The sequence below is a fragment of the Salvelinus namaycush genome, chromosome 28, assembly GCF_016432855.1.
Source record: "Salvelinus namaycush isolate Seneca chromosome 28, SaNama_1.0, whole genome shotgun sequence".
NCBI classification, from domain to species: domain Eukaryota; kingdom Metazoa; phylum Chordata; class Actinopteri; order Salmoniformes; family Salmonidae; genus Salvelinus; species Salvelinus namaycush.
Genome location: NC_052334.1, coordinates 21,004,493 through 21,032,361, shown reverse-complemented (window position 1 = coordinate 21,032,361; position 27,869 = coordinate 21,004,493). Strand labels below are relative to the sequence as shown.

General features: G+C 41.7%; 2 protein-coding genes across 4 annotated transcripts in view; one reads left to right on the top strand and one right to left on the bottom strand.

Moving 5' to 3' along the window:
* The window catches only part of LOC120023102 (rho-associated protein kinase 2-like), a 49,780-nt gene extending 27,872 nt beyond the window's left edge, over positions 1 to 21,908 (top strand). Inside the window, exons 5-32 of one of the 3 annotated variants that reach the window (XM_038967076.1) lie at positions 6,665 to 6,925; positions 7,122 to 7,266; positions 7,499 to 7,637; positions 7,812 to 7,903; positions 8,066 to 8,225; positions 8,407 to 8,470; positions 8,742 to 8,753; positions 8,914 to 9,002; positions 9,093 to 9,141; positions 9,270 to 9,405; positions 9,478 to 9,569; positions 9,753 to 9,999; positions 10,099 to 10,205; positions 10,296 to 10,452; positions 10,580 to 10,925; positions 11,059 to 11,128; positions 11,276 to 11,379; positions 11,564 to 11,750; positions 14,353 to 14,446; positions 14,562 to 14,656; positions 14,792 to 14,983; positions 15,199 to 15,367; positions 16,948 to 17,018; positions 17,109 to 17,197; positions 17,315 to 17,393; positions 17,518 to 17,782; positions 19,463 to 19,676; positions 20,586 to 21,908. In XM_038967076.1, the coding sequence (XP_038823004.1) occupies positions 6,665 to 6,925; positions 7,122 to 7,266; positions 7,499 to 7,637; positions 7,812 to 7,903; positions 8,066 to 8,225; positions 8,407 to 8,470; positions 8,742 to 8,753; positions 8,914 to 9,002; positions 9,093 to 9,141; positions 9,270 to 9,405; positions 9,478 to 9,569; positions 9,753 to 9,999; positions 10,099 to 10,205; positions 10,296 to 10,452; positions 10,580 to 10,925; positions 11,059 to 11,128; positions 11,276 to 11,379; positions 11,564 to 11,750; positions 14,353 to 14,446; positions 14,562 to 14,656; positions 14,792 to 14,983; positions 15,199 to 15,367; positions 16,948 to 17,018; positions 17,109 to 17,197; positions 17,315 to 17,393; positions 17,518 to 17,782; positions 19,463 to 19,676; positions 20,586 to 20,589 (3,729 nt within the window). In that variant the 3' untranslated portion in view covers positions 20,590 to 21,908. The other 2 variants (XM_038967075.1, XM_038967074.1) reach the window with 2 other exon arrangements.
* Positions 21,909 to 22,052: 144 nt separating this feature from the next.
* On the bottom strand, positions 22,053 to 25,259 carry LOC120023103 (solute carrier family 66 member 3-like). The gene is made up of 7 exons (XM_038967077.1): positions 24,987 to 25,259; positions 23,879 to 23,961; positions 23,475 to 23,544; positions 23,306 to 23,363; positions 22,933 to 23,053; positions 22,708 to 22,749; positions 22,053 to 22,577 (listed from the first exon to the last, which is right to left on the bottom strand). The coding sequence occupies exons 1-7, from the start codon at positions 25,130 to 25,132 to the stop codon at positions 22,474 to 22,476; spliced, it is 624 nt and encodes a 207-aa protein (XP_038823005.1). The 5' UTR covers positions 25,133 to 25,259; the 3' UTR covers positions 22,053 to 22,473.
* Between the last annotated feature and the right edge of the window lie 2,610 nt (positions 25,260 to 27,869).

Sequence of the window (27,869 nt, the reverse complement as noted above, 5' to 3'; positions counted from 1 at the left end):
ACATTGCTTCTCTTTACAACAGGAGTACAGCCTACCTGGCTGGCATGAAAATGAGCCACAGGAAAGCGACCTCCATTCGCTATTTAAGTACATAGATCGATAGGGATGGGTACCGAAACCTGGTATTAAACGGGGCCCGGGGCTAAATTATGAAAGACTGTAGTATGGTTAAGCTCCGACGTTATCGGTTCTGCTTTCGGTACTGGAGAAATTAAGAAAATAGATTTCCTATATATTATTGCTACATGAATGTTATCTTGCACGTTTTATCTCGCCAACCGTTTCTAATTTGCAATGAGATTAAGACATTTGTCTATGATGCATTTTTGCTATTCCCAATCTAGAAGAGATCTCTCTGGCGCTACAGCACACACAGCACCCTGCTCTTAATTAGTGACCATGGCTGAGAGAACTAAACATTCAAAAGTGTGGTTACACTTCACCAGAGTCGATGCTGACAAAGCTCGTTGCCACAAGTGCAAAAAGACTTTTGCTTGTAAGGGTGGAAACACGAGCAACCTGTCCAAACATCTATGGAAAGTGCATCATGTACAGGCAGAGAAATACAGTTTTAGATTGCTTAGCTCGTAGTTCATCTCTCGTTGCCTGATCTACATTAGGTATGTATGCTAGCAGCCTAGAGCCCACACACGGAGTTAACTAAATTATGCCAACATGGGTTCCTGATCAAAAGTAACCATTAGCCAGCTGATTGTTTAGCTATGGGTGCATTCAGAAATTCATTTGCTACTTTTTTGTTAAAGTTGCAGCTACAATGAACCAACCCACTTCTGCCTGTAATACCGCTGGTCCAAGCCAAAGACAAGCCCAAAGCCCCTTAACGCTGGCAGCTAGTTGGAGGATGACTGAGGAGAGGGTGAATGAGTGCCACCTAGCCGTGACCAAGTTCATAGTGAAAGGCCTACACCACTTTGCAACAGTGGAGTCCAAGGGCTTTAAGTAACAGTCTGTCAGTATATATTGAGTTGTATTCATTTTTAGGATATAGTAGTATAAAAGGGTTGTATGTTAGTCCCATGTTAGTTCAACACATTAAAATATTTTTTTTTACTGTAGGGAGATGAGCAAGGCACTCAACCCCAAATACAGATGAAGTCGGAGGTTTACATACACTTAGGTTGGAGTCATTCATTTTCATTTTTCAACCACTGCACAAATTTCTTGTTAACAAACAATAGTTTTGGCAAGTCGGTTAGGACATCTACTTTGTGCATGCCACAAGTAATTTTTCCCAACAATTGTTTACAGACAGATTATTTCACTTATAATTCACTGTATCACAATTCCAGTGGGTCAGAAGTTTACATACACTAAGTTGACTGGGCCTTTAAACAGCTTGGAAAATTCCAGAAAATTATGTCATAGCTTCTGATAGGCTAATTGACATCATTTGAGTCAATTGGAGGTGTACCTGTGTATGTGTTTCAAGGCCTACCTTCAAACTCAGTGCCTCTTTGCTTGACATCATGGGAAAATCAAAAGAAATCAGCCAAGACATCAGAAAAAAATTGTAAACCTCAACAAGTCTGGTTCATCTACACCTGCAATTTCCAAACGCCTGAAGGTACCACATTCATCTGTGCAAGCAATAGTATGCACCATGGGATAAACACCATGGGACAAACACCAAGTATAAACACCATGGGACCACGCAGCCACAATACCGCTCAGGAAGGAGACGTTTTCTGTCTCCTAGAGATGAACGTACTTTGGTGCGAAAAGTGCAAATCAATCCTAGAACAACAGCAAAAGGACCTTGTGAAGATGCTGGAGGAAACCGGTACAAAAGTATCTATATCCACAGTAAAACGAGTCCTATATCAACATAACCTGAAAGGCCGCTCAGCAAGGAAGAAGCCACTGCTCCAAAACCGACATTAAAAAAAAGCCAGACTACGGTTTGCAACTGCACATGGAGACAAAGATCATACTTTTTGGAGAAATGTCTGATGAAATAAAAATAGAACTGTTTGGCCATAATGACCATCGTTATGTTTAGAGGAAAAAGGGGGAGGCTTGCAAGCCGAAGAACACCATCCCAACCGTGAAGCACGGGGGTGGCAGCATCATGTTGTGGGGGTGCTTTGCTGCAGGAGGGACTGGTGCACTTCACAAAATAGATGGCATCATGAGGTAGGAAAATGATGTGGATATATTGAAGCAACATCTCAAGACATCAATCAGGAAGTTAAAGCTTGGTCGCAAATGGGTCTTCCAAATGGACAATGACCCCAAGCATACTTCCAAAGTTGTAGCAAAATGGCTTAAGGACAACAAAGTCAATATATTGGAGTGGCCATCACAAAGCCCTGACCTCAATCCTATAGAAAATGTTCAAGGAGGCCTACAAACCTGACTCCGTTACATCAGCTCTGTCAGGACGAATGGGCCATAATTCACCCAACTTATTGTGGGAAGCTTGTGGAAGGCTAACCGAAACGTTTGACCCAAGTTATACAATTTAAAGGCAATGCTGCCAAATACTAATTGAGTGTATGTAAACTTCTGACCCACTGGGAATGTGATGAAATAAATAATTCTCTCTACTATTATTCTGAATTGTTATTTTCTTAAAATAGTGGTGAACCTAACTGACCTAAGACGGGGCATTTTTACTAGGATTAAATGTCAGGAATTGTGAAACTGAGTTTACATGTATTTGGCTGAGGTGTATGTGAACTTCCAACTTCAACTCCAACTCCAACTTCAACCCCTCCCTCCAGGAGTTACCTCAGTGACACATTAATTCCTACCTGGTAGGGTGTAGAAAAGGCCAATGTGATCGCTGAGCTGAAGGACGTGCCGAAGCTGGCTATCACATCCGACAGGTGGCCCAGCCTCTGTGAGGACCACTATCTCACTGTTAAAGTGCACTACACAAGCCAGGGCAGTATAAAACAGAAGGTCCTCCACACCAGGGCAGTGTACAAGTAGTGGCAGACGACATCTCAGACATTCTAGAAGAGTTTGAGACAGCCGAGCAAGATTGTAGCTGTGACTGTTGATAATGCTGGCAATATGGATGTTGCCATCAAGAGGCTACACATCCTAAAAATAGGATGCTTTGCACACACATTGAATCTGGCAGCACAGAAAATCTACAAAATGATTTCAATTGATAAATGGGCAGCCCGAATCAGAGCAGTGGTTGTGTGGTTCAAGAGATCCTCGATGTCCAAAACAGTCTTGAGGGAAAAGCATCAGCTCCTTGGTAAGAAGCCAGTTCAATTTATTAAAGTATTATTTTGAAATTCCCACATTTAACTATTTAATTCAATATTGAAGTATGCGGTAATTAAATGTATGTTTTTTGTTGTTTCAGGCCTTCTGCAATACTCACTCATCCTTGATCAGATGGACCTCGCTCTATCGAATGATAGAGACATTCATGGAGCAGTATCCAGCGATCCAAGCAGCAGCGTTGAACCCACAATTGCGAAAATCAATGTCCAAGGACAACCTGGACCGTCTGAAGGACGAGGACTTCCATAAGGCTGAGGAGTTTGTCCAGTTCATGAGAATCCTCCATACATTCACACTGTGTGTCATGTGAAAAGAATGCCACCTGTGGACAGATCAAACCCATCCTCAAAAACTGGAAGTGCACTTCACTGTGAACCATGAAGATACGTTTGTGGCAACCATCAAAGAGAAGGTGTGGGAGAACCTCTGAGCGCAATCAGGATGAGGACATTCAAGCCTTCCTGCATGAGGCCACAGCAATGGACCCCAGATTTAAAGGGAGGCCGGTGAGTGACGCCAACTGGGACAGGCTGAGGAAGGCAACTGTTGAGGCCGATGTGACAGGAGCAACACCAGGGCTGTCAGAGGAGCCGGAGCAGACAGACACAGAGCACCAGCAACAGGAGGAGTCTGAAGGAGAGGAAATGGAGGAGACCTCCATGTATGATCTCTGTAATTGCAAACAAAGGTTTCTGTACCAAATATTAAGTTCTGCTTTTCTGATGTATCAAATACTTATGTCATGCAATAAAATGCTAATTAATTACTTAAAAATCATACAATGTGATTTTCTGGATTTTTGTTTTAGATTCCGTCGCTCACAGTTGAAGTGTACCTATGATAAAAATGACAGACCTCTACATGCTTTGTAAGTAGGACAACCTGCAAAATCGGCAGTGTATCAAATACAAATCTCCCCACTGTATGTGTAGACAAGATTAAATCAAGAATCGTCTGATGGGTGACAAAATTAGCCTATCACTTGTGAATGATGCCCAGCGTGAGGCAAGAAAGATTGCGTACCTTTTTTATTTCTCAAATCATAGTCGCACACCACATATAGCTAGCCAATAGGTCTTTATGTTTTGATAAGGTTTGTATCACAACTAAAGTGGCCAAATAACTTCTTAAAAGGAAGCACATTAATCCACTTTACAACGGGTGTAGAGCCTAACTGGCATACATACGCAGAGTGTGAATTTGAAGTTTGGAGAAGTTCATTTTCTCCATTAAAAAATGCACCTTTTATAATAAAAGTAATCAGAGTAATCACATTTACTGTCACTTGACAATGTTGATAATGGAACATTTGTGCATATAGCCTACTGCCATGAGCGCATTACTGCGATTATAATCTAAAAAAATGGCTTAATAGTTTATCAACATTTTACGCTAAACGTTCTCAACTGTTGCATCAGGCTCATTGCTTAAAACAGTTTTTTTGATGAGGGTGGTTGTATTAATTTGGGATCTATCGCATCCCACAACTCCTAAACTGTTTGGAATATTTCAACTCTTGTAATATGGGGGATAGTAGATTGACATAGGCTAATCCTTTTGCTGTTTGTTAGGCCTATTCATCTTCTTGGCTGACTAAGTAAAAATGGACAGTTCTTCCAATATCTTTAATATGCTCCTCAGAATTGGATAAGGGTGCACGCAGTTAAGTCTCCGATGTGTCTGTTTCACGCCTGTGAGAAAGACCCAATCGTGACGGAGAGCCATGTGAGAGAGCGGTGCTTCGGAGCATGCAGGAAGAGGGGAATTATAATGATTATATTCAACCTAAGGGCACAACGGCCACTGGCCGCAAAAGTCATGGATTTTTTTTAGGGGGGATTACGGCCACACAAATCAAATTGTATTTGTCACATGCTCCGAATACAACCGCTGTAAACCTTACAGTGAAATGCTTACTGACAAGCCCTTAACTAACAATGCAGTTTTAAGAAAAATAAGTGTTAAGTAAAAAAAAATAGATAACTAATTAAAGAGCAGCAGTAAAAATAACAGTAGCAAGGCTATATACAGGGGCTACGGTGTGCGGGGGCACAGGTTAGTTGAGGTAATTGAGGTAATCTGTACATGTAGGTAGAGTTAAAGTGACTATGCATACATAATAAACAGAGTAGCAGCAGTGTAAAAGAGAGGGGGGGCAATGCAAATAGTCTGGGTAGCCATTTGATTAGCTGTTCAGGGGTCTTATGGCTTGGGGGTAGAAGCTGTTAAGAAGCCTTTTGGACCTAGACTTGGCGCTCCGGTGCTGTGTGGTAGCAGAACAGTCTATGACTAGGGTGGCTGGAGTCTTTGGCAATTTTTAGGACCTTCCTCTGACACTGCCTGGTATAGAGGTCCTGGATGGCAGGAAGCTTGGCCCCAGTGATGTACTGGGCCATACGCACTACCCTCTGTAGTGCCTTGCGGTCGGAGGCGGAGCAGTTGTCATACCAGGCAGTGATGCAATCAGTCAGGATGCTCTCGATGGTGCAGCTGTCGAACTTCTTGACGATCTGAGGACCCATGCCAAATATTTTCAGTCTCTTAAGGGGGAATAGGCTTTGTTGTGACTTTTTCACGACTCTCTTGGTGTGTTTGGACTATGATAGTTTGTTGGTGATGTGGACACCAAGGAACTTGAAGCTCTCAACCTGCTCCACTACAGCCCCTTCGATGAGAATGGGGGGCGTGCTCGGTCCTCCTTTTTCTGTAGTCCACAAAGGGGATGCTGCTGGGAAATTCTAGGCAATTTCAAGTGCTTGTCACATTGTGAATGAGAGACTGATGACGTGTGTACAGCCTGCGCAAAAAAACAAAGCAGAGCTCAAGCTTTTCAAGCAACTTTTTTTCAAATCATCATGATAGTCGTATCATGCAGCCTTACAATGTATTACAAATCTAAATGTATAGCCCAATGTTTGTAGAACAACCTAAAGTTAAATTAATATCTCTAAATGAAGCATATAGAAGTACCTGTTTCTTTGTTAACCGCTCAACAAAAAATAGCTGCATGCGCACACTCCCTTAAATTGTTTGGAGAAAATATCCTATTTTATTCAATTGTATTCTTCATACTATAAATAATGCCACGGAATTCTAAGCAAATCTTGTCTGCTAAATGAGCTAATGTAGCCCACAGCCATATGGTATAGTCAGATCAGTACTTAACATGTGTTTGTTAATTACCGTGAGACTGGCAGTTTTTTGCTTGACAATCACCGGCTGATGAAATGTTGTGACCGCCACAGCCCTAGACACGACACACACACACACAGACTATATAATATATCACATAAGACAAAAATGTCTCAAAACAATCTGCACAAACCAAATCGAACCAGAAAAGTGTGATGTAAGAGAACCCTTTAACTTGTATTGTTTTTGCTTTCCGGTCTGTGTCTAGTTGTGCTGTGCCTTCCAAGACGACCGTTACCTCTACATGGTGATGGAGTACATGCCTGGAGGGGACCTGGTGAACCTCACCAGTACCTACGATGTGCCTGAGAAATGGGCCCGGTTCTATACGGCCGAGGTGGTCATGGCACTGGATGCCATCCACTCCCTGGGCTTCATCCACCGCGACGTCAAGCCTGACAACATGCTCCTGGACTGCCACGGACACCTCAAACTGGCCGACTTCGGAACCTGCATGAAGATGGACTCGGTAAGGGCAATATTTTCCTCTTGTTCCAGTTGTGCAATGTGCTAAAGAGAGCATTACTCACAATACTTCCAGTGGAATATCTCTAGTGTCTCGCTGTGCTTTAAGTTAACACTTATATCTTAACTGTATATACTTGATGATTCAGACCTGGTTTGCTTGAGATAGTGTATCTAACTGAGGGATTGACTGGTTACAGACCGGGATGGTGCACTGTGACACAGCGGTTGGCACTCCAGACTACATCTCTCCTGAGGTTCTGAAGTCACAGGGTGGAGATGGTTACTATGGACGGGAGTGTGACTGGTGGTCTGTAGGGGTCTTCATCTTCGAGATGCTAGTCGGTGAGTTGGTGTTGTCTAACTTCTTGGTGTGTATGTTTCCGCTCTTTGTTTATGCCTCAAAAATAATGACTCAATCTTCATTTCCACTAACTGAAGTCTTTTACTGGATGGTTTATCTGGAACTAAAATATTTAAAGTCTGCCTATAAAGATATATTAGAGAACTTCTAAGCAAATTGCTTAGAACATGTCGTCATTATTTTGCACCTCATTTCTGTGTTTGTTCCTATTAGGTGACACACCGTTCTACGCCGACTCCCTTGTTGGAACCTACAGTAAGATCATGGACCACAAGAATTCCCTCAACTTTCCAGATGACGTAGAGATCTCCAAAGATGCCAAAAACTTAATCTGTGCCTTCTTGACAGACAGGTAGCAATGATTTAAAAAATGATCAAGTAACCACAGTTACAAAAACTTTAAGTTACAGTTTGCAAAAATAATTTTGTAGTAGTCCTAATAAACCGACCAATATCCAGACTGTATTCAGACGGAACTGTCCCAGCTCTCATAACATAAGTCCATGGCCCTTTATTTGGCGTTTAGGGAGGTTCGACTGGGCCGCAACGGGGTGGAGGAGATCAAACGACACCCCTTTTTCAAGAATGACCAATGGAACTTTGACAGCATTAGAAACAGTAGGTGTCTCTGTCAAGTCAATGTAATTATTTTATCATACAAATGTTATCATCCTGGTACAATACACAATATATTACATATGGATACTTAGAAATTACATGAATAACACAAACAATATATATTTTTTTTTCTCTCCCATCTCCCGTCTTGCTACTGTTCAGCGGCCGCTCCTGTGGTTCCAGAATTGAGCAGTGACATTGACACCAGTAACTTTGATGAGATAGAAGATGACAAGGGTGATGTGGAGACCTTCCCTACTCCTAAGGCCTTTGTGGGCAACCAGCTTCCCTTCGTCGGCTTCACATACTTCAAGGAGGACCAGTAAGACTTGAAAATGCATGTCTCCCTATCACACCCCCGTCCTCATCATGGACAATATTTTGACCTCAGCCATCCACTACACATGAGTTACTACGTTTCACCAAGCTTTGATTGTGTTAAGGAGTATGAAAGTGTGTATGAGCTGTTAGTTCCTCATCAAACACCAATGTGTTTCCTCCAGGTTACTAAGCGGTGTGAATAACTCAACAGTTGTGACTGTGAACTCAACAGACTTGAAAGGAGAGGTGGGTATTTCTATTTTGTGTGTATTAATCTAATGCAAAGCTATAAAAACAATGTCATAACTGGTCATAATAGTATAATTCCTGTAGTTGAGCTGAGGAGTTGTACACAATCTATCAGGTTCTTAGCGATGCTGAAACATTTTAAGGAGATTTCCTCCAGAAGCTAAAACAACAAGCTAATCCTGGAAAGGCTGTTGTAGAAGTCATTGACTTCTATGCTGACTGAAATTGTTTTGCCGAACTAACTTAATTAATTTCTCATCTGCTGCAGGATATTGTGATGGTAAGTATTCTCTTTCTTGACTCAAATCTCTGTTTTGAAATCAATTGGCTTTGAACAAATTGTGGTAAAATGATACGCTATAGTGTCAGAGCAGAGTCCAGGTGAAGTGTATCGTAACGGTTGTGCTTTCTCTTCCGTCCTCATCTTCCTCCTTGCTCAGTCAGCCAAGCTGCAGAAGAAACTCCACCAGCTGGAAGAGCAGCTCAATAATGAGCTGCAGACCAAAGATGAGCTGAAGCACAAGTGCAGGTAAGCATTATACACACTTACTAAAAACCATTAGCGTTACATGTATGATCGTGGGAGATGAGGAAGTTGACATGCACTCTCTTCCTGCAGAACTGCCATCAGTCGTCTAGAGAAAACCTCCAAAGATCTTGATGAAGAAGTGAGAACTTTGGAGCTACAGTAGCAATATAGCATACAACTATAGCACACAACTGAGAAAAATGGCAACCAAGAAAGAATACGAGTTGTTCCATTCCAACACTTTCCTTTGTGGTGGTACGTTGACAGATGAGTAGCAGGAAGGCTCTGGAGTCGAGTCTGAGGCAGCTGGAGAGAGAGAAGGCTCTACTGCAGCACAAGACTGTGGAGAGCCATCGCAAGGCAGAGAGCGAGGCAGACAGGAAACGCTGCCTGGAGAACGAGGGTGAGGATCGCTGGCTGAAAACACACACACACACTGTATACTTTCATATCTAACTTGTGATGTGGTCTGCAGTCAACAGCCTACGAGACCAGCTGGATGAAATGAAGAAGAGAAATCAGAACTCGCACATATCCAACGAGAGGAACATTCACTTACAAAGACAGGTGTGTGTTTCTGCTTTAGGATAAAATGGCTTTATGTGTGTGTTTAAGTGCTTGTCTGTTTGTATATGGTAATGTGCATATGTCCACGTATGTATACTGAGTGTTTATGTGAATGTGTTTGTGTGTGTGATTGGAATGCACATTACCAAGTGACTAACTGACGTGTTCTCCATAATATTTCAGCTGGACGAGGCCAATGCTCTGTTGCGTGCGGAGCAGGAGGTGGCCACAAGGCTGAGGAAGGCCCAGACGGAAACAGGCAAGCAGCTGCAAGCTCTGGAGGCCGGGGGCAGAGAGCTGCAGGACAAGTGCTGCCTGCTGGAGCGCTCCAAGCTCACGCTGGAGAAGGAGTTCATCGGGCTGCAGGCAGCACTGGAGGCTGAGAGGAGAGAACACAGCCAGGGCTCTGAGACCATCACAGACATGCAGGGTGAGTGGGGATTTTGTTTGTGTGGGAGAGACTGCATGTATTCACATGTACATCTCTCGGAGCATGATTTGGCCTTTGGTGACATTTTTCTCTCTGTAGGGCGAATCTCGGGGCTGGAGGATGAGGTTTGGCAGGTGAGACAGGCCCTTTCCAAGGCAGAGACCGAGAAGAGACAACTACAGGAGAAACTCACTGATCTGGAGAAGGTAAACATCCACACTGATTCATATCACTACATCTATCATTTCCATACTTTTTATTACTTTTTTAACCCTCTTTCATATTCACTCCTGTAGGAGAAGAACAACAAGGAGATAGACATGACGTACAAGCTGAAGGTGTTGCAACAGGGGCTGGAGCAGGAGGAGGCATCACACAAAGCCACCAAGGCACGGCTCGCGGACAAGAGCAAGATTGAGTCGATCGAAGGCGCCAAGTCTGAGGCCATGAAGGGTAAGACCATTCCTGAGTTCTCAGGTATGACAAAGGACAGGAATCAGTCTTCGGTAAAGAAACTAGACTCTGGTTAGCAGGGTCAAATCTAATTAAATAAATCACTTATCTTGCTCTCTTCCCCCAGATATGGAGCAGAAGCTGCAGGAGGAGAGGTCTTCCAAGCTGCGTGTGGAGAACAGGATGTTGGAGCTGGAGAAACATAGCAGCATGCTGGACTGTGACTACAAGCAGTCCCTGCAGAAACTAGACGAGCTTCGCAGGCACAAGGAGAGGCTCACCGAGGAGGTGAAGAACCTGATCCTGAAGATCGAGCAGGAGACCCAGAAGCGCAGTCTTACCCAGAACGACCTGAAGGCCCAGAACCAGCAGCTAAATGCCCTGAAGACCTCTGAGAAGCAGCTGAAACAGGAGGCCAACCACCTGCTGGAAATCAAACGCAGCCTGGAGAAACAGAACCAGGAGCTACGCAAGTCAGTCAACATTCTGACTTTCTTTTCGCTCCCTTTTTTTAATGTTTTACTTTTTTTGCAAATAATAATGCAGACAGAAAATGGCATAACAATAAAACAAACTCGAAGGATTCATTTGTGTTTGTGACCACAGAGAAAGGCAGGACTCAGATGGCCAAATGAAGGAACTTCAGGACCAGCTAGAGGCTGAGCAGTATTTTTCGGTAGGTCTGCTGCAGCTATAACACTTAATGGTTGGTTTTTGACAGTGGAATCCTAACTTGAGATAACTTGCACCCTTTGTATGCATTCTTGCACACTTGAAGTGTGAATTTGTGTTTTGAAGATGCTCATCTCTTTGTGTTGCCCAGACGCTGTATAAGACCCAGGTGCGGGAGTTGAAGGAGGAATGCGAAGAGAAGAGCAAGCTCTACAAGGACATACAGCAGTCACTTCAGGAGTTACAAGAGGAGCGGTGAGTACAAGGAAGTAGTGTTGCCCTACACTGTTTACTGACATTAGTCTACAACTCAAGTCCTGCTGAACTTATAAACATCTGACCAGATATCCAGAAGAGGATGGGCTTCTCTAGGGCCTGGTTTAAGCCTTCTTCCTCTGAGTTCTTGAAATGAATATCGTTATATTTGACCCCCCCCCAGGGACTCCCTGGCGGCGCAGCTGGAGATCACGCTGACCAAAGCAGACTCGGAGCAGCTGGCTCGCTCCATCGCTGAGGAGCAGTACTCAGACCTGGAGAAGGAGAAGATCATGAAGGAGCTGGAGCTCAAGGAGATGATGGCACGACATAAGCAGGAGCTGGGCGAGAAGGACATCACCATCGGCTCGGTGAGTCGGCAGTGGTCCATGTTACTCTGATCAGGGTTTGCACAAGGTACTTAATAAAGTACTTGAATTTGGCACTCTGAAATTCATATACTGGAATACCTTGAAAGTCAGACATTTTCTCAAGTTGGTACTTGAAAAGGAGGAGGAGAACGGAAAATGATCCACTATGTTAATATGAAAAATATTAGAAAAATGTATTGGTCTTGCGAATTAATTTCCAGGCAGACCTCCAAGTTTTATTTCCTCACGTGTTTCGCTCTCTGATTGCCAGGTGAGCTCGCTCATTCCACCCACACTGCTACTTAGCCAGGCAGGTACAGAAGTGACTGATTAGGCGCCGCCGAACGTCACATCCATACGTCACATCCATAGGTAAAATGGCAGGCAAATGTAGATTCGATGCTGCCTGGCAGGATATTGATGTTTATGAATGGGTTTTGCCAGACCAACCAGGGATTTTATTTATTTATGAAATAGCGTTTATTCACCTTTTTTATTTTGTTAATTATTGTTTACCCACTTATTGCGTTCCCAGCGTTGATAAACGCTCATAAGGCATCTTGATCCGAGTTCTAATTGCGTCATACAGTACACCGGCACGCCTGAAGACCACAGCTAAGATCTCTCTTGTTCTCTTTCTCTCTTTCTCTTCCCTCCTATCGTTCCAGTGCTTTACCCTGCAATCAGACTCTCTATTTTTCAAATGCACTTCCCATTGAAGTTCATTGGAGCTGGACTATTATTGCCCTGCCAGAAGTATTTGGGTGGACATTTTAGTTAAAAGGGAGGTTGTTTGTAAGTTGTGTATTGTTATTTGAACTGTATTGAGGTGGGGTGTACTAATGACATGTGGCCGAGAAGATTGTGGACATTTTTAAAGGCCTTTGTTGTGTCTATGAACACCTCCCACATTCATACCCTCTGCACTCCTCCACTGGAAGATAATACAGATTATTGCAAATCCTCTGTTGATGACTGGGTTCTTTCTTGTATGAAGTTGCTGTTCAATGCTCTGCTATTATTATTATTATTATTATTATTATTATTATTATTATTGTTATTGTATGAGGTATTCTTGGTGGGTTACCCCTGTGCTGTGATGTGTGTGTTCTCTTTTCTCTCCACTGGCTATCTGGTAAACAGGCTACACTCTAGGCAGTCTCTTCTGCTGATGTGTGTATTCTCTCTTCTCTCCACTGGCTATCTGGTAAACAGGCTACACTCTAGACAGTCTCTTCTGCTGATGTGTGTATTCTCTCTTCTCTCCACTGGCTATCTGGTAAACAGGCTACACTCTAGGCAGTCTCTTCTGCTGATGTGTGTGGGTCTGGTAGTGGTACTCTCTCTATTCTACTCTTTTCCTTTCGGCATGGTTAATAACTGCCTGGCGCCCGAACAAAATCTTTCTTTACCCCTCTCTAATAAATACCGCTACAACTGGTTGCTGATATGTCAGTCAGATGTCTAGCTAGCAAGGTAGCTCAAGAGCTCTGGCTATTAGCCAGGTAGCTAGCTATAACTAGCTGGCTAGAAGGATAAAGTTAGAAGCTAACGTTGAACGGAGCCTGACTCAGCAAGAGCAGTTGACTGAAATTAAGCTAGCTATAATCAAGATATGAGAACTTATAGTACCCTAACAAAATACCTTTCCTTTATAGAGAGTAGTGAGACAGACAGTGCTGAGTCAGGCTGCAATGAATGAGGCAAAGGAGATACACAGAGAGAGGAAGCATTGAAGCAAGCAGGGAGAGAGGTTAGTAGTACAGTGGTTGCCAAACTTGGGATCTGGTACCCATGTGGGGTCCCCTAAAATGTAAATAGCGTCTCCTGAGAGTTTTAAATCAAACACGTTAATAACTCGTTTCTCTTCAAATGGGTATAGAATACAACATTTTAGGGTAATCTGAGGTCCTTTTACACTGTCAGAATTCACTTTCATGCCATTATGTGTTGGGACAGCCTGTGGGACCTAAAATGTAGTGAAATACAGTATAAAGACAATTTAAATATGAAGTCAATTTAATATTATATACACTGAACAAAAAAATATACGAAACATGCAACAATTTCAAAGATGTTACTCAGTTACAGTTCATATTAGGAAATCAATCAACATCATCCGTTTTTTTTTTCATGAGGTTGTGGAGATATACTGCCATCTGTTGGTGACTAAAAACAATTGCACAATAGAAACTATTACAAATTGATGGTCCTTGAAAATAAATATTAGCGTTTGAAAAAGTACTTAAGTCCTTGAATTTGACTTGCCACTGTCTGTACGAACCCTGCCTGGTGTGCTGTTCCTGGAGGGCTGCAGTGGGATTGGGCTTTTGTCCCTGCTTAGTGCTTTAGAAAACACAGAATTCAACTGATTGAATAATCATCAAGAACTTGATAAGCTTAATCGGGTTTGCTTGTGTGCTACTGTAGTATTGGGCTGGGACTATAGCCAGGGCCAGGAGTAAACAACAACGTAATTGAGCATTGTGACCAATAGATCTGTGAGTCTGACTGAGGGGACACCTGCTGGGCCGTGAGGATGCTTTCTGCAGCTAAATACTATTGGATTGGTCTCACTTTTTGTCTGTTCTTTCCTGCCCAGCTGGAGGAGGCCAACCGAACCCTCACCAGCGACGTGGCTAACCTAGCCAATGAGAAGGAGGAGCTCAACAACAAACTCAGGGAGACGCTTGAAGGTGAGTTTCTGCATCCAGCCTGTGTGGGCGGGTGTGCATGTGGTTGGTTAAAAAGCGTAAACTATATTTCCATTCAACATCAGATAATGTTCTATTCTATTTGCCATGTGTTCAGAGCTGCAGACGTCCAAGGATGACGAACAGCAGATGAGCCAGGTGAAGCTCACGTTTGAGAAGCAGCTCCAATCAGAGAGAACACTGAAGACCCAGGTAAGGCAGATTTAATGTCATTTCTTCAAAGTTTTACAATGTTGCACAGCAAGGAAATCGTGTTGAAAACACTTGTCTTTATTGTCTATTGTTTTAATTTTCATCATGACTATTGATTTATCTTGTGTGCATCAGGCTGTGAACAAGCTGGCGGAGATCATGAACAGGAAGGAGGTACGTGCGGCAGGCAGTCGGCGCGGCAACGACACTGACGTACGCAGGAAGGAGAAGGAGAATAGGAAGCTGCAGCTGGAGCTGAGATCGGAGAAGGAGAAACTCAACTCTTCCATCATCAAGTACCAGAGAGAGATCAACGACATGCAGGCGGTCAGTCCAAGCGCAACACAACCTTATACTAACTGTCACATATCTATTACACAACCACCTGTATAGCACCATCATTAATTACCAGAGAGAGCTCAATGACATGCAGGTGGTCAGTCACACCAAGAGAGATCAACTAAGCTAACAGGGGCCTCAAAATATACAATATACAGACATTTCATATGTATGTTTCCTTTCTCCCTGTTTGTGTCAAATAGCAAATAGCGGATGAGAGTCAGGTACGCATTGAGCTGCAGATGGCCCTGGACAGTAAGGATAGTGACATAGAGCAGCTACGTAACCTCCTCAGCTCCGCCAACGTTTCCTCCCTGGAATCAGCCAGTATCAACAGTGGACCAGACTTTGATGCGGACGACGCCTACACAGGTAAGGAGTACCCATTTTATACTGTATGTGTGTGCAAAACCCAATGTACAAGCAGTCCTGTTCAAATAGCCTTGTACCTCACATGTATGTTTAAATTTACTTTCGGTTATTTTCTTAACGCTAAGCCTAATTATAAACTGTTGTTCGAGCCCTGGATGCTGATTGGCTGAAAGCCGTGGTATGAGACAATATACCACGGGTATGACACAACTACTTGTTTACTGTTCTAATTACATTGGTAACCTGTTTATAATAGCAATAAGGTACCTCAGGAGTTTGTGGTTTATGGCCAATATACCAATGCTAAGAGCTGTATCCAGGCAGTCCGCGTTGCGTGGTGCCTAGGGACAGTTGCCTGGCTACCCAGACTCCTTGCTCCGGCCAAAAGCTACGCCAGGCTGGATCTGAGTACTTCCCCAACGATTTCTAGAACGCAAACACATTCGAACCGTTCTGATTGTTCCCAAAAACCAATGGGTTGGGCCAATGCCAGAACACACGTGGGTATGCAGTGTTTTGAAAACTCGCCATTTGCTTTGATTCTCTGATTGGTAAGAGATGATACAATCGCTGATGACTTTGTTTTGTACAACACCCGTCATTTGCTATTCACCACAAGCAACTTCAATGTTGACAGTCTGACTGAAGTATGTAGGCAAACAGGCTGTGTTTAAATCATCTTTTTTTCCACTAATTGGTCTTTTGACCAATCACATCAAATATTTTTCAGAGCTGATCTGATTGATCGAAAGACCAATTAGTGAAAACAATAATTGGGCTACCTTAGAGCACCTAACAGCCCATAGCCATGGTATATTGGCCATATACCACACCCCCGTGGGCCTTATTGCTTAATAAAGAACTAAGACCACTTGAGCTTCTGTCTTCACAGTTTATTCACTCAATGATTTTTACACTTAACCTTTTACAGTAATGTTTCTATACCTCTTGCATTTTCTATTGTCTTCGTTTATCCTTTCTTTCCTTTTTCCCCCATCTCTCTGGACAGTTTTAGTACTTGGAGTCTGGTTTGGCCTTCCTATCTGCTGTCTTCAGAGTCCTTCTGTAACCACCCTTTTTTAAGTACAAGAAAGATTGCGCCTTTATTCTATTGAACATGGCCAAAAACAAATGGGGGGGAAATGAGGTGACTTGCTCTCTTGTCCTGTAGTGCCAGCTATCTTTCCTATTGTCTTTGGCATGTGATTGTTTTTGACTTGTTGTCCAGTTGCCAGTATGTATACAGGATCACTTTAATAGGCTACTAATGACTCAGATGATTTGCGTGATTGATACATTGATTGATTTATTTGACTGGTTGACTGATATTTTGTCCATTTATGAAGGAAAACTTCTCTGCAGCTGAAACACCAGCTATTAAACCTGCATGTTTTGCAGTTGAGTCCATCCATAATGTGTGCAGAGTTGCTGTGGACATTTTCTGCATCTGCTGTTTACATCATTTTTGTGGACTGAAATAGAAAAAGCTATGTTTCCTGGGAATATGTACAAACTGAAGCGTGTAGATCTATCACAACATTGCCCTGCTGTTTTAATGTTTCCCCCTCTTTCACTCTCAGAAATGAGACTAGAGGGATGGCTTTCACTGCCGGTGAGGAACAACACAAAGAAGTTTGGATGGGAGAGAAAGGTGCAAAGATTTTCAACCTGGCTTACTGATCAAACATTGTAGTTTTATATTGTTGATGTTCTACAGTTAAAAATGTTTTATTGTCTCTAGTATGTGGTTGTGAGCAGCAAGAAGATTCTGTTCTATAACAGCGAACAGGACAAAGAGCTATCCAACCCTTACATGGTGCTGGATATCGAGTGAGTAACGACTATCTACCTGCTCCTTTTATTTACATTTAAATGATCATGCTAATGCAGATAACTGTAGTCCCCAAAAATATTTTGCCTTAACGTTTTGTTCTATTCCCTTTTCAGTAAACTCTTCCACGTGCGACCTGTCACTCAAACAGATGTTTACCGTGCTGACGCCAAAGAGATCCCCAGGATATTCCAGGTCCCTTGCTTCTTATGGCTCTTTGTTCATGCATTTATTTAACGATTCATGTGATGGGGCTAGTTCATACTGTTGATGGTAAAGATTGACATCGACCATGATGGTCTCTTCCTTCTCTCCTCAGATTCTGTATGCCAACGAGGGAGAGTGTAAGAAGGAGCCTGAGTTCCCAGTGGAGCTGGCAAGTGGAGAGAAGTCCAGCTACATCTGCCACAAGGGCCATGAGTTCATCCCTACACTCTACCACTTCCCCACCAACTGTGAGGCGTGCACCAAGCCCCTGTGGCACATGTTTAAGCCTCCTCCTGCCCTGGAATGCAGGCGCTGCCACATCAAGTGTCACAAGGACCACATGGACAAGAAGGAGGAGATCATCGCGCCCTGCAAAGGTAGGGGTGTGGGGGTGAGGGTGGTGTCGTTACTTATTGCAGAGCAGGTTTACATACAGTGCCTTCAGAAAGTATTCATACCCCTTGACTTATTCTACGTTTTGTTAGCCTGAATTCAAAATTTGTATTTTTTAATCTCACCCATCTACACACACTACCCCATAATGACAGTGAAAACATGTTTTTATAATCTTTTGCTAATTTATTGAAAATGAAATGCAGAAATATCTCATTTACATAAGTATACACACCCCTGGGTCAATACTTTGTAGAAGCATCTGGAGTTGGTTTTTTTTCTCCCATTCTTCCTTGTAAGCTCTGTTAAATTAGCTGGGGAACGGCAGTGAACAGCAATCTTCAACTCTTTCCACAGATTTTCAATGGGAATCAAGTCTGGGCTTTGTCTGGGTCACTCAAGGACTTTCACATTCTTGTTCTGAAGCCATTCCAGTGTTGCGTTGCCTGTATGCTTGGGGTCATTGTCATGTTGGAACATAAATCTTCTTCCCAGTCTAAGTTTGTTTGCACTTATTAAGGATTTGCCTGTATTTGGCTCCATTTATTGTTCCCCATTGATCCTTACCTGTCTTCCTGCTGCTGAAAAGCATCCCCATAGCATGATGCTGCCACCACCATGCTTCACTGTAGGGATGGTGTTAGACGGAGGATGAGCTGTGCCTGTTTTTCTCCAGACATTGCGCTTTGCATTCAGGCCAAAGAGTTACATGTGTCTCATTAGACCACAGAATCTCTTATGGTCTCAGTCTTTCACATGCCTTTTTGCCAACTCCAACTGTGCTGTCATGTGCCTTTTTCTCAGGAGTGGTTTCCGTCTGGCCACTGTCCCATAAATCTCATATTGGTGAAGAGACTGTTGTCCTTCTGGCAGGATCTCCCATCTCAGCCAAGGAACTCTGTAGTTCTCTCACAGTGGTCATTGGGTTCTTGCCCAATGACCAAGGTCCTTCTTACCTAGTTCCTCAGTTTCGTCGGACGGCCAGCAATAGGTCAGAGTTTGGGTAGTTCCATATTTTTTCCATTTACCAATGATGGAGACCACTGTGCTCTTGGAAACTTTCAACACTCTACAAATAGTTTTATACCCTTCCCAAGATTTACACTTTATCACAATTCTATCTCGGAGATCTATGGACAGTTCCTTGGACTTCATGATATAGTTTCTGCTCTGACATGTACTGTCAACTGTAGGCCCTTATATAGACAGGTGTTTCTCTCAAAATAATTTAATTGGCCACAGGTGGACTCCATTCAAGTTGCAGTGACATCTCAAGGATGATCAAAGGAATTTGGATGCACCTGAGCTCAATTTGGAGTGTCATAGCAAAGGGTTGTGAATACTTATGTAAATGAGCTTTCTGTATTTTATTTTTGAAAAAATTTGCAATTTTTTTTTAGACATGTTTTCACTTTGTCATTATGGGGTAGTGTGTGTGGAGATGGGTGAGAGAAATATTTAATTCAGTCTGTAACACAACAAAATGTGGAATAAGTCAAGGGGTATCAATACTTTCTGAAGGTACTGTATAATCATATAAAAATACATTGTCGGGGCATATATAGGGATGGTTAGGGGGTTGAGGTGTGCAGCGCTGTTTCGTAAGTTTGTTTGCACAGTTCTTTGTCTTAAACACAATATAAACCCTTTTTGTCCCCCTGCAGTGAACTATGATGTGTCCATGGCCAAGAACTTGCTGCTGCTGGCTGTGTCGCAGGAGGAGCAGCAAGAGTGGGTGGGACGACTGGTCAAGAAGATCCCAAAGAAGCCGCCGGCCCCCGAGCACTTTGCCCGCTCCTCACCCCGTGTCTCCATGAAGGTCCAGCCCAGCCAGTCCATGAGGCGGCCCAGCAGACAGCTGCCCCCAAGCAAGAACAGGTAAAAGCAAAGGCCAGACATAAACCGTAAAGCTAGGGCTCTGGTGGACAGAAAAAGGGGTAACCTTACACCTTTTAAATACTTATGTGAGAAGGATGTGACTAGTGCTCTGTGGTTAGGGGCCATGCTCAACACCACTTTCCTCTTTCAGATTGCTCGACTTTGGCCTACAGGACTGGCATTGGGAGTTAGATGATATCGATGATGATGATGCTTTTGATTTCTGATGAGCAGATAGGGTAAAAGCCTAGGTAAATCCCCAGAAAGGCATGTTGTGCAGTGAGTTTGGTTGTATTGGAATAGAACTCGGATATTCTCAGCTGAATATTGTTTATTCTTATATTTCTCTAATCTATTGCCTGGTGTTCTTGAAGAGGTTTGTGTACCTGAATTTAAGAAATTAAATGTGCATGTGTTCTCTTGTCTTCATAGTTGAAAATGTCAGGAAATATTACATACACTTAGGTTTCCAGGAACCCTACCACACTACTGGATCTGATTCCTATGATTGGACCCTTAAAACTCTTTCCTTTCTGGATATCCCATTTCTTATATCAGCCTCCTACTGAACCGTGTGACCTTTTCCCTTTGACCTCAGTCCCCCTAGAGCCGACGCCCCCAGGATGCAACGAGAAGACTCCAAAAGTGGCCATTGAGACATGACTTACATATTCTCTGTGTGTTTCAGATTGACTAGTCTTTTTAATGTAGAAGAGTGTTATAATATGATGGTTTGTATGTTTATTTACGATGACTGACGTTTTGCAATAAAACATGCAATCAAAAGATCCATTCTGCGACTATGGGTGGTTGTATGTGTGACAGCTGCATGCTGATGCAGGCAATGTTGCTGAGCTGTGGGTTGGTTTTAGAGAAACTAATACTTTTCCCCTCTTTCTCTTTCTCCAGTTAACCTTACTTGGGAATGTGGTGCTGGTTCGAGGTGGTGGGTGTTTCCTCCTAACACACAATCAAAAGGCTGATAACAATGTTCCACTTGGCATTTCCTCCATGCACAACTTTGATTGCACTTCACTCTTCCAGAAGACTTCTCTATCTATTCCACTTCCGCCTTGTCTTTTTTGCTAGTCTCCCGAGAACAATGTGCCAACACAACTACTTGTCGTCTGTGTGCATACGAAGAGCAACTTTTCTCCAGGTTCCTTAAGGGGGGGGTGAGGCCAGGGGATGTCGAGGCCATGGGAAGGGGTTTGGCTTTGGACTTTGTATCCCGATTTTCACTCAACACAGAACAGCAGCCTCAATTAAGCCAAACGGCATGTGAGAGCAGAGGGCTGAAGCACTTACCTTGACAACACTTAAGAAATCCACATTGGAAAAAGCAGAGATCAAGAGATGAGGTTTGAGGTGATCTGCCAACCTGAATGTTCGTGGCAAAGACAATTCTTTCAATAATACAGTTGATGATTACAAGCCATCGTAAGTATCTAGTGCAGAACACTACGCCCACAAGGAGAACTATACTGTAAACTGGTAGGTGGATAGAGCTGAAGTTCAGATGCTAACATTTACCTAATAGCACTTCACCCTGGCATTGCCTTAATGTACTTGCAGCATGACAATTTATAAGAGGGAAATGTTTAATGCACCAGCTGAATGCAGCATTAATACCATAGCTTGACTCCTTCATTGTTTGGATGTACATCTGAGCAAACCAGAGATGAAGCACGAGTATTGTATGACTTAGAAATTATGCTGTTTATTTTCTATTCAAAATCTACTTGGAGGGTGCCCCTACCATCTTCAAAATCGTCTCTGTGCTGTTGCCTACATGCCTTTTGGGAAGTCCACCCGGAGTAAGATTTTTATTTTTCTCCATGGAAGAGGGGAACATCAAGTTTACTTATCTTTGTTTAAATAAAGATGGAAAAAGTCTCTACAAATGTATTCATTCACAAGCTGAAAGTATTGAACAGTAACGTGTAATGGAAGCTTTTTGAATGTTTCTGATATTTTTGTAAAGAATTCCTCTTGGCACGTGGTGTGCATCTGGCTCATATTTCAGGTGGAGAGTGATGGTGTGCTCTCCTTTATTCAAGCTTCTGAAAAGCACGTTTTATACATATTAATATACAATATTTTACATGACATACAGTGCACATTGTATTATTTATACTGCCTTGTCCACTTTGTATTTAAAGGCGCTTCATCCAGAATGCATGTTTGATATTGCTACAATAAAGAAATGTATGTGCCTTCTGGTTTAGGTCATTGAGGTGTATGTTGTCTTTTCGATACCAAAAATAAGTTATTAACCACTGTCCTGTGTGATATCTGCATATACCAGTCAAATAGTTTTATAGATATGGTGAAAAATTATGCTTTCCGATATTCGCTAATAACAGAAGGCCACTATTTCAAAGGTGGTATGGTTTATTGATTAAAATCTTTAGAAAATAAATTGAAAGTTACAGCTGTTTAATGTTTTATCCTGAGAAACATCTGCATCTCAACAGAAAGGATTAACACACCCAATATATTAGCTCAACACATTTAATATTTTGCAATAACTTGACCTGTTGTCAAACTGAGAATACAGCCAAATGGAATGTTTAATTGTCTGGCTTATAACCAGCATTAATGTTAAAAAGAATGGTACCAAACTTTTTAGAAAAGAGAACCCTTTTGATATCAAAATGGTTGGGTTGCCACCTGTCCATTTGTCACACACAGTCTTCAGCTTCATGTCTGGGTGAAATTATACATTGAAAGAGGGAGTGCAGACAAATTGTCCAGTTTTAGACATTGGAGGTAATAACTGTTTGTGACAGGACACTTAATCCTGCTTCTTCTGTACTTCCCCAGACCTTTTCCTGTAGTACAAGACTGTAGCTAGCACCCATGAATTCAGCAGTGCCATGACAATAAATCGCACCAGAACTGTGGACAGCGGAAGACAAAACAGATGTTAGAAACACATGCTGCTGCACACTAATGTAATGACGAGTAATAACAGACATTTTCATTCTCCAGCCAACACCTGATAATTGCAGTGGCAGGACTGACTTACCCTGCATGTCTCCAGTTGTCACACTGGTGGTGTAAATCCTTGCTGAAACAAGACAGTTAACATTATTACATTCCATGACTATCTTCATCACTGTGGTTGCGAGATCACCTAGGCAGGCACTTGGTCATAGCTCCAATTTGCTGCTGTATCGCTCATACTTATATCCTTACAGATCTGTAAGGGCTACGGCCTATGTGTGTGTGTGGTTTAGAATGGTTCACTCACCAAAACATGTGTAGGTAGCCATACCCCAGGAGAGGGCGCTAACCTGGCCTGAGTCCTTGGACTGCCACAGGCATTGGAGCTGGGCAAACTTACTGCCAGCACTGATGAATGTACACAGGCTCTGAGAGAGATGGAAAGGTAAGCAATTGATTAAGATAACTTGCATCATGTCAAAAGACCTTTCAATGTTATTTCATCATTGACTGGTGCTATATCTATATTTGGCTATGGAAACAATTTGATCAATGTGACTCTAGTAAGAGTCCTTTGCAAGCTGTTCTTCATAATACAATATACTTTCTGGCATTGTGGAAATTGACTGTCTGAATAACCTACTGCTCTTTTTCACATCTCTCCTCAGTCTTCTACTTACCATGGCCAAATCAATTATCCACTTCTGCACAGTGAGTAGTTGCCAGCCCCCCATAAACCTGATCAAGCCATGTCAAGGATCTGCTACCAATTTCCAAAATGTTAGCATTATGTAAATCAGGAGTGTGTGTGTGTGTGTTTTGTTTTGCTGCATGAGCAGGGAAGGATACACAACTGCATAGATCAGACTCTGCTTCAGGCTGCCATTGTAATGTAGAATCAAGAGCAGGAGGATGACATCTGGGACAAATAATGGCACACAACAGGATTAAAAGAACATGCTGTAACTCACTGTGTAACACACTTATACAGAGATCAGGTATGCAAGGCTAGTGCATTGTCACCCACTGTAGGTTTGGGGGACGAATACCCGGAGTTACAACCACAATAGATTATCTTAATTTTTTACCATTTGTGGTTAGCAACAACCCTGAAGGGATGCAAGATAAGTCGGCAGCTAACAATGTGGTTGGATTATTTTCTGGAGAGTATTGTTAACAGGGAAACAGGACTATTTCATTAAATGAATGAACAGGAAATTTCATCTTTACCAAAGGGTAGAAAGATGGCCCACCTTGAGCAATGAGGATGGGGTACTCCAAGTAGGTTGGGGGTGGGTAGTCATAGTACATCTGGTAGGTGACAAACACAATGAACCTAAAACAAGATGTGTTATTAAGTGTATGGAAGATAAAGAATTACGTGTAGGTACAACAGGGAACACAAAGTGAACAAGCAAGCCGTGGATCTGCAAGGGAGCAACCTGATGATGGAATATTCACACCTGACCCAAACATGCGCTGTATTTAAGGGCATTTTCATACGATAATGCTTCAGGATCCAAATTAGAGAATGTTCCTTAGAACAATAACAAAGTTCGGTGTGTATCGTGATATGGTGCAATGAGCTTCGAGCCAACGGGATATGAGAGAAGTGAAAGGATGATGTGTTGCTAAAAGGAGAGATTAGGGACTGCAATGTCAACAAACCATGATGAGTCATGTAAAGTAGCAGGCAGACGGTAAAATACCCATGCTGAAGGCCTACCACTCCTTCCATGCCTGAGAGCCAGTGTAATTCTGGCAGTGTCAGGATCCAGTGAGCTGTGGAGGATGATAACTGATATTCTTCACATTTATATATTTACTGTCTCACAAAGATAGAGCTTCTCCATGTCCATTAGAACAAGCAAACACACAGATTTTTTATCACAAAATAGGCAGACTGCCATCTGGGTGGATGAGGTCAAATTCCCTGGGCCATCTTTAATCTGATGCTGAACCAAATCTGATAAATACTTGCCCGCAACAAGGATATTTCAATTCAGAGCAACACTGCAACATGGTCTGTACAGTCATCATGATTTAATGTATGGTTTGTTGTAATTTTTCTGAATGTCTATTTACTTTCATCTTACATGAGTCAACCATAGAACGCAGGAAGTTTATTGCATATCATGGGTTTACTCGATACAATGCAACTTAATTTATGCATGATGTTGTCGGCTACACTGTATCCGCAAGCGTTGCAATTATGTATTATCACATATAATTAGATTTCTAGTCTACAATTAAACCACCATGCAAACATCAATCAACAACCAATTACACATTAATAGAACCTAAAAAGGCAGATATTAGGACGGAGTATAATATAACCATTCGCTGCTTTGTAAAACATACCCGGTTAGCTCCAGCAGAAGACTGTTGAGGCTGACACCCGTTGTCGATTTCGCGCGCATCAAAACAAATATTTGCGGAAACTTTAGCACCATGCACACAAACAGTGTGCTAAAGTTAGCGGCATGTAGTACCTTGTCTGATTCCATGATTTCACAATTATATGAAGATCTATCGACCTTTGGCTCACAGATCACTAACGACTACTAACTATCACAGGATCGAGGTGGCTTGCACGGAGTTTTGATTTCACTTCCGCACACATTACCCCACCCCTATGTTTTTTTGTTTTACCCCAAATCCCATCCGTAGTAAAACAAATTTAGAAATTGAAAGTTATTATAATTACCGGTACCTATCATTTTAATTAATAGGAATATTGTAGACGGTGGCTTTAAATCGATATTTTGGAGAGTATTTTCTCTCTCCAATATTATGAACTTTGTGCAAAATGTATACACATTTTTCAATCAGAATATCCTAATTGTTTTCTAGTGTGAGGCAGAGACGCTTGAAACGTCATTCACTCAGCATCGTTCAAACAGACAATTATAATTTAATTACACTCTTTCAGAAGAAAACTTTTATTTGTAGCCTAATGTAGGGGGTTTATTCAATACATTTTAATTAGTCATTGTATTGTGTTACAGTGGATTTCAAAGTCTACTGTACACTCAGTGTTTTATTGTGTTTTCCATTGCCATGATTCTGGTATTGGAAATATGATCCTCATAGGATAATGTAGGCTACATACAGTAGTTTTAGTGGTGCAGTACATGTAATCTCAATTCAATTTGATGTGGAACGTGATGGGCTTTAAGCCTTTTTATGGATTTCAGAGTGGGGAGTTGAACACAACCACACATCAATCAAACCTCTAGGGTGAATTCAAAAAGAGTGGGACATCATATAAACAGTGACAGCTTAATCTTGACCCATTTGTTTTTTGGTCTGACAAATCAAAACTATTGTTACTAAGCCTTTGCAGAGAAACCGCATGTTCAAGCCACATCACTTCAGGAAGCTCACAGTAAGCTCAGTGACATAGCTTTTTTTCTGTTTTGATGTTAAGATTATAAAACTGTCATAAATAATGCACTGTCCCAAATTGTGATGTAAATGTACATACTATGTACTGGTGCATCAAAATACATAAACAAGTTGCCAATATTATGTTTATATTTAGTAATTGTCATTTTTTGTTGTCCCACTTTACCAACCTTAGCTAGCTAAAGTAGGACAGCATGGAGTAGATAAAGTGGGACAATTTTATAGGCTTTTCCAATGAAGGAAAGAGATACAGTTTACATAAGGGACCCCCTGTACTTAGGTTAGTCAGGGCTCTGGATCTTGTAGTACTATATCCTGTTAATTTTTTCTTGTAATACTGTCATTAGTAGTGTTATTTGAGTGAATTCAGAAAAAGTGGGACAGTTTTTGCATTTATGTCTTCTGTAACCTCTTCAGACAACTACATGTTAGCTAACACCTAACTCTAACCTTAACCCTTTAACCTAACTCCTAACCCTAACCTTAACCAACCCTAACCCCTAGCCTACCTAACGTTAGCCACCTAGCTTACGTTAGTGTTAGCCACCTAGCTAACGTTAGCCACAACAAATTGGAATTGGTAACATATCATACGTTTTGCAAATTCGTAACATATTGTAGGAATTGCAATTCGTAACATATCATGCGAATTGTAATTCGCAACATATCATACACAATGGATGATGGACATCCACAAATTAAAGGTGCAATAAGAAAAAATCGCTTGCTAAAATTCTAATAGTTTGCCTAATTTCAGTTTTTGTCACAAAACAAGCATCATTGAACCATCTGTGAAATATATTTTCAATAACCAAAAATATTGTATTTTCAGCTGTTTGAAGCTGGTGTACAAAACCGAAAGTAAAAGACACAAAAATGAAATTCAAGAACGGGAAGCATATAAATAGCGAACATAGAACAGATCTATCCTTCTTAGACTTGCTTTCAATGAGAATGACAGATCTTTAACATTTCTTTAAAAAATGCTGTTTCCAGCTACAACAGTCTTTTACAACATTAACAATGTCTACACTGTATTTCTGATCAATTTGATGTTATTTTAATGGACAAAAAAATTGCTTTTCTTTCAAATACAAGGACATTTCTAAGTGACCCCAAACTTATGAACGGTAGTGTATATCTAATAATATCCGAGTGGTGTAAGACATTATTGACTATTCTGATCTAATCTCCGAAGAGTTTAATTGTTTTCTTAGACTTTTATAAAGCCTTTGATACAGTGGAACATGAGTTTATATTTCTTTCCCTTGAGAAATGTGGTTTTGGCGAATTATTTTGTAGTACTATTAAAACTCTTTATATGAATGGGAACAGTTCCATTAAAATTAAAGCATGGCACTTCTCCTAGATTTGATTTGATAAGAGAAATTAGGCAAGGTTGCCCAATTTCGCCTTACCTCTTCCTGCTTACAAACCAACTTCTTACAAGTTTTGTTAAATCCAACGATATAAAAGGGATCTCTATTGCTGACAGAGATATTATCATAAGTCAGCTTGCAGATGACACCACCCTCTTTTTACCACACAAATACATGCTTGTTAACAAGTTCATAGAGCTCTCTTTCAGAATGATCCAAAAGTATTACCCTGCGAATCATTACCTGAAGAAACTCAAAAAAGACATTAACGTTAACTGTACTTTTTGTGTTGAGCATCCAGAAACAGTATTGCGTTTATTTTGGCATTGTCTACATGTAAAGCAATTATGGAAAGATATTTTACCTCATAAATCTAATTGTGCTAATTGCAAAATTTCAATATGAACAAGCCTTAAGAGCTGGGATTGTACAACATATTGTTATTTTTTTAATTCTT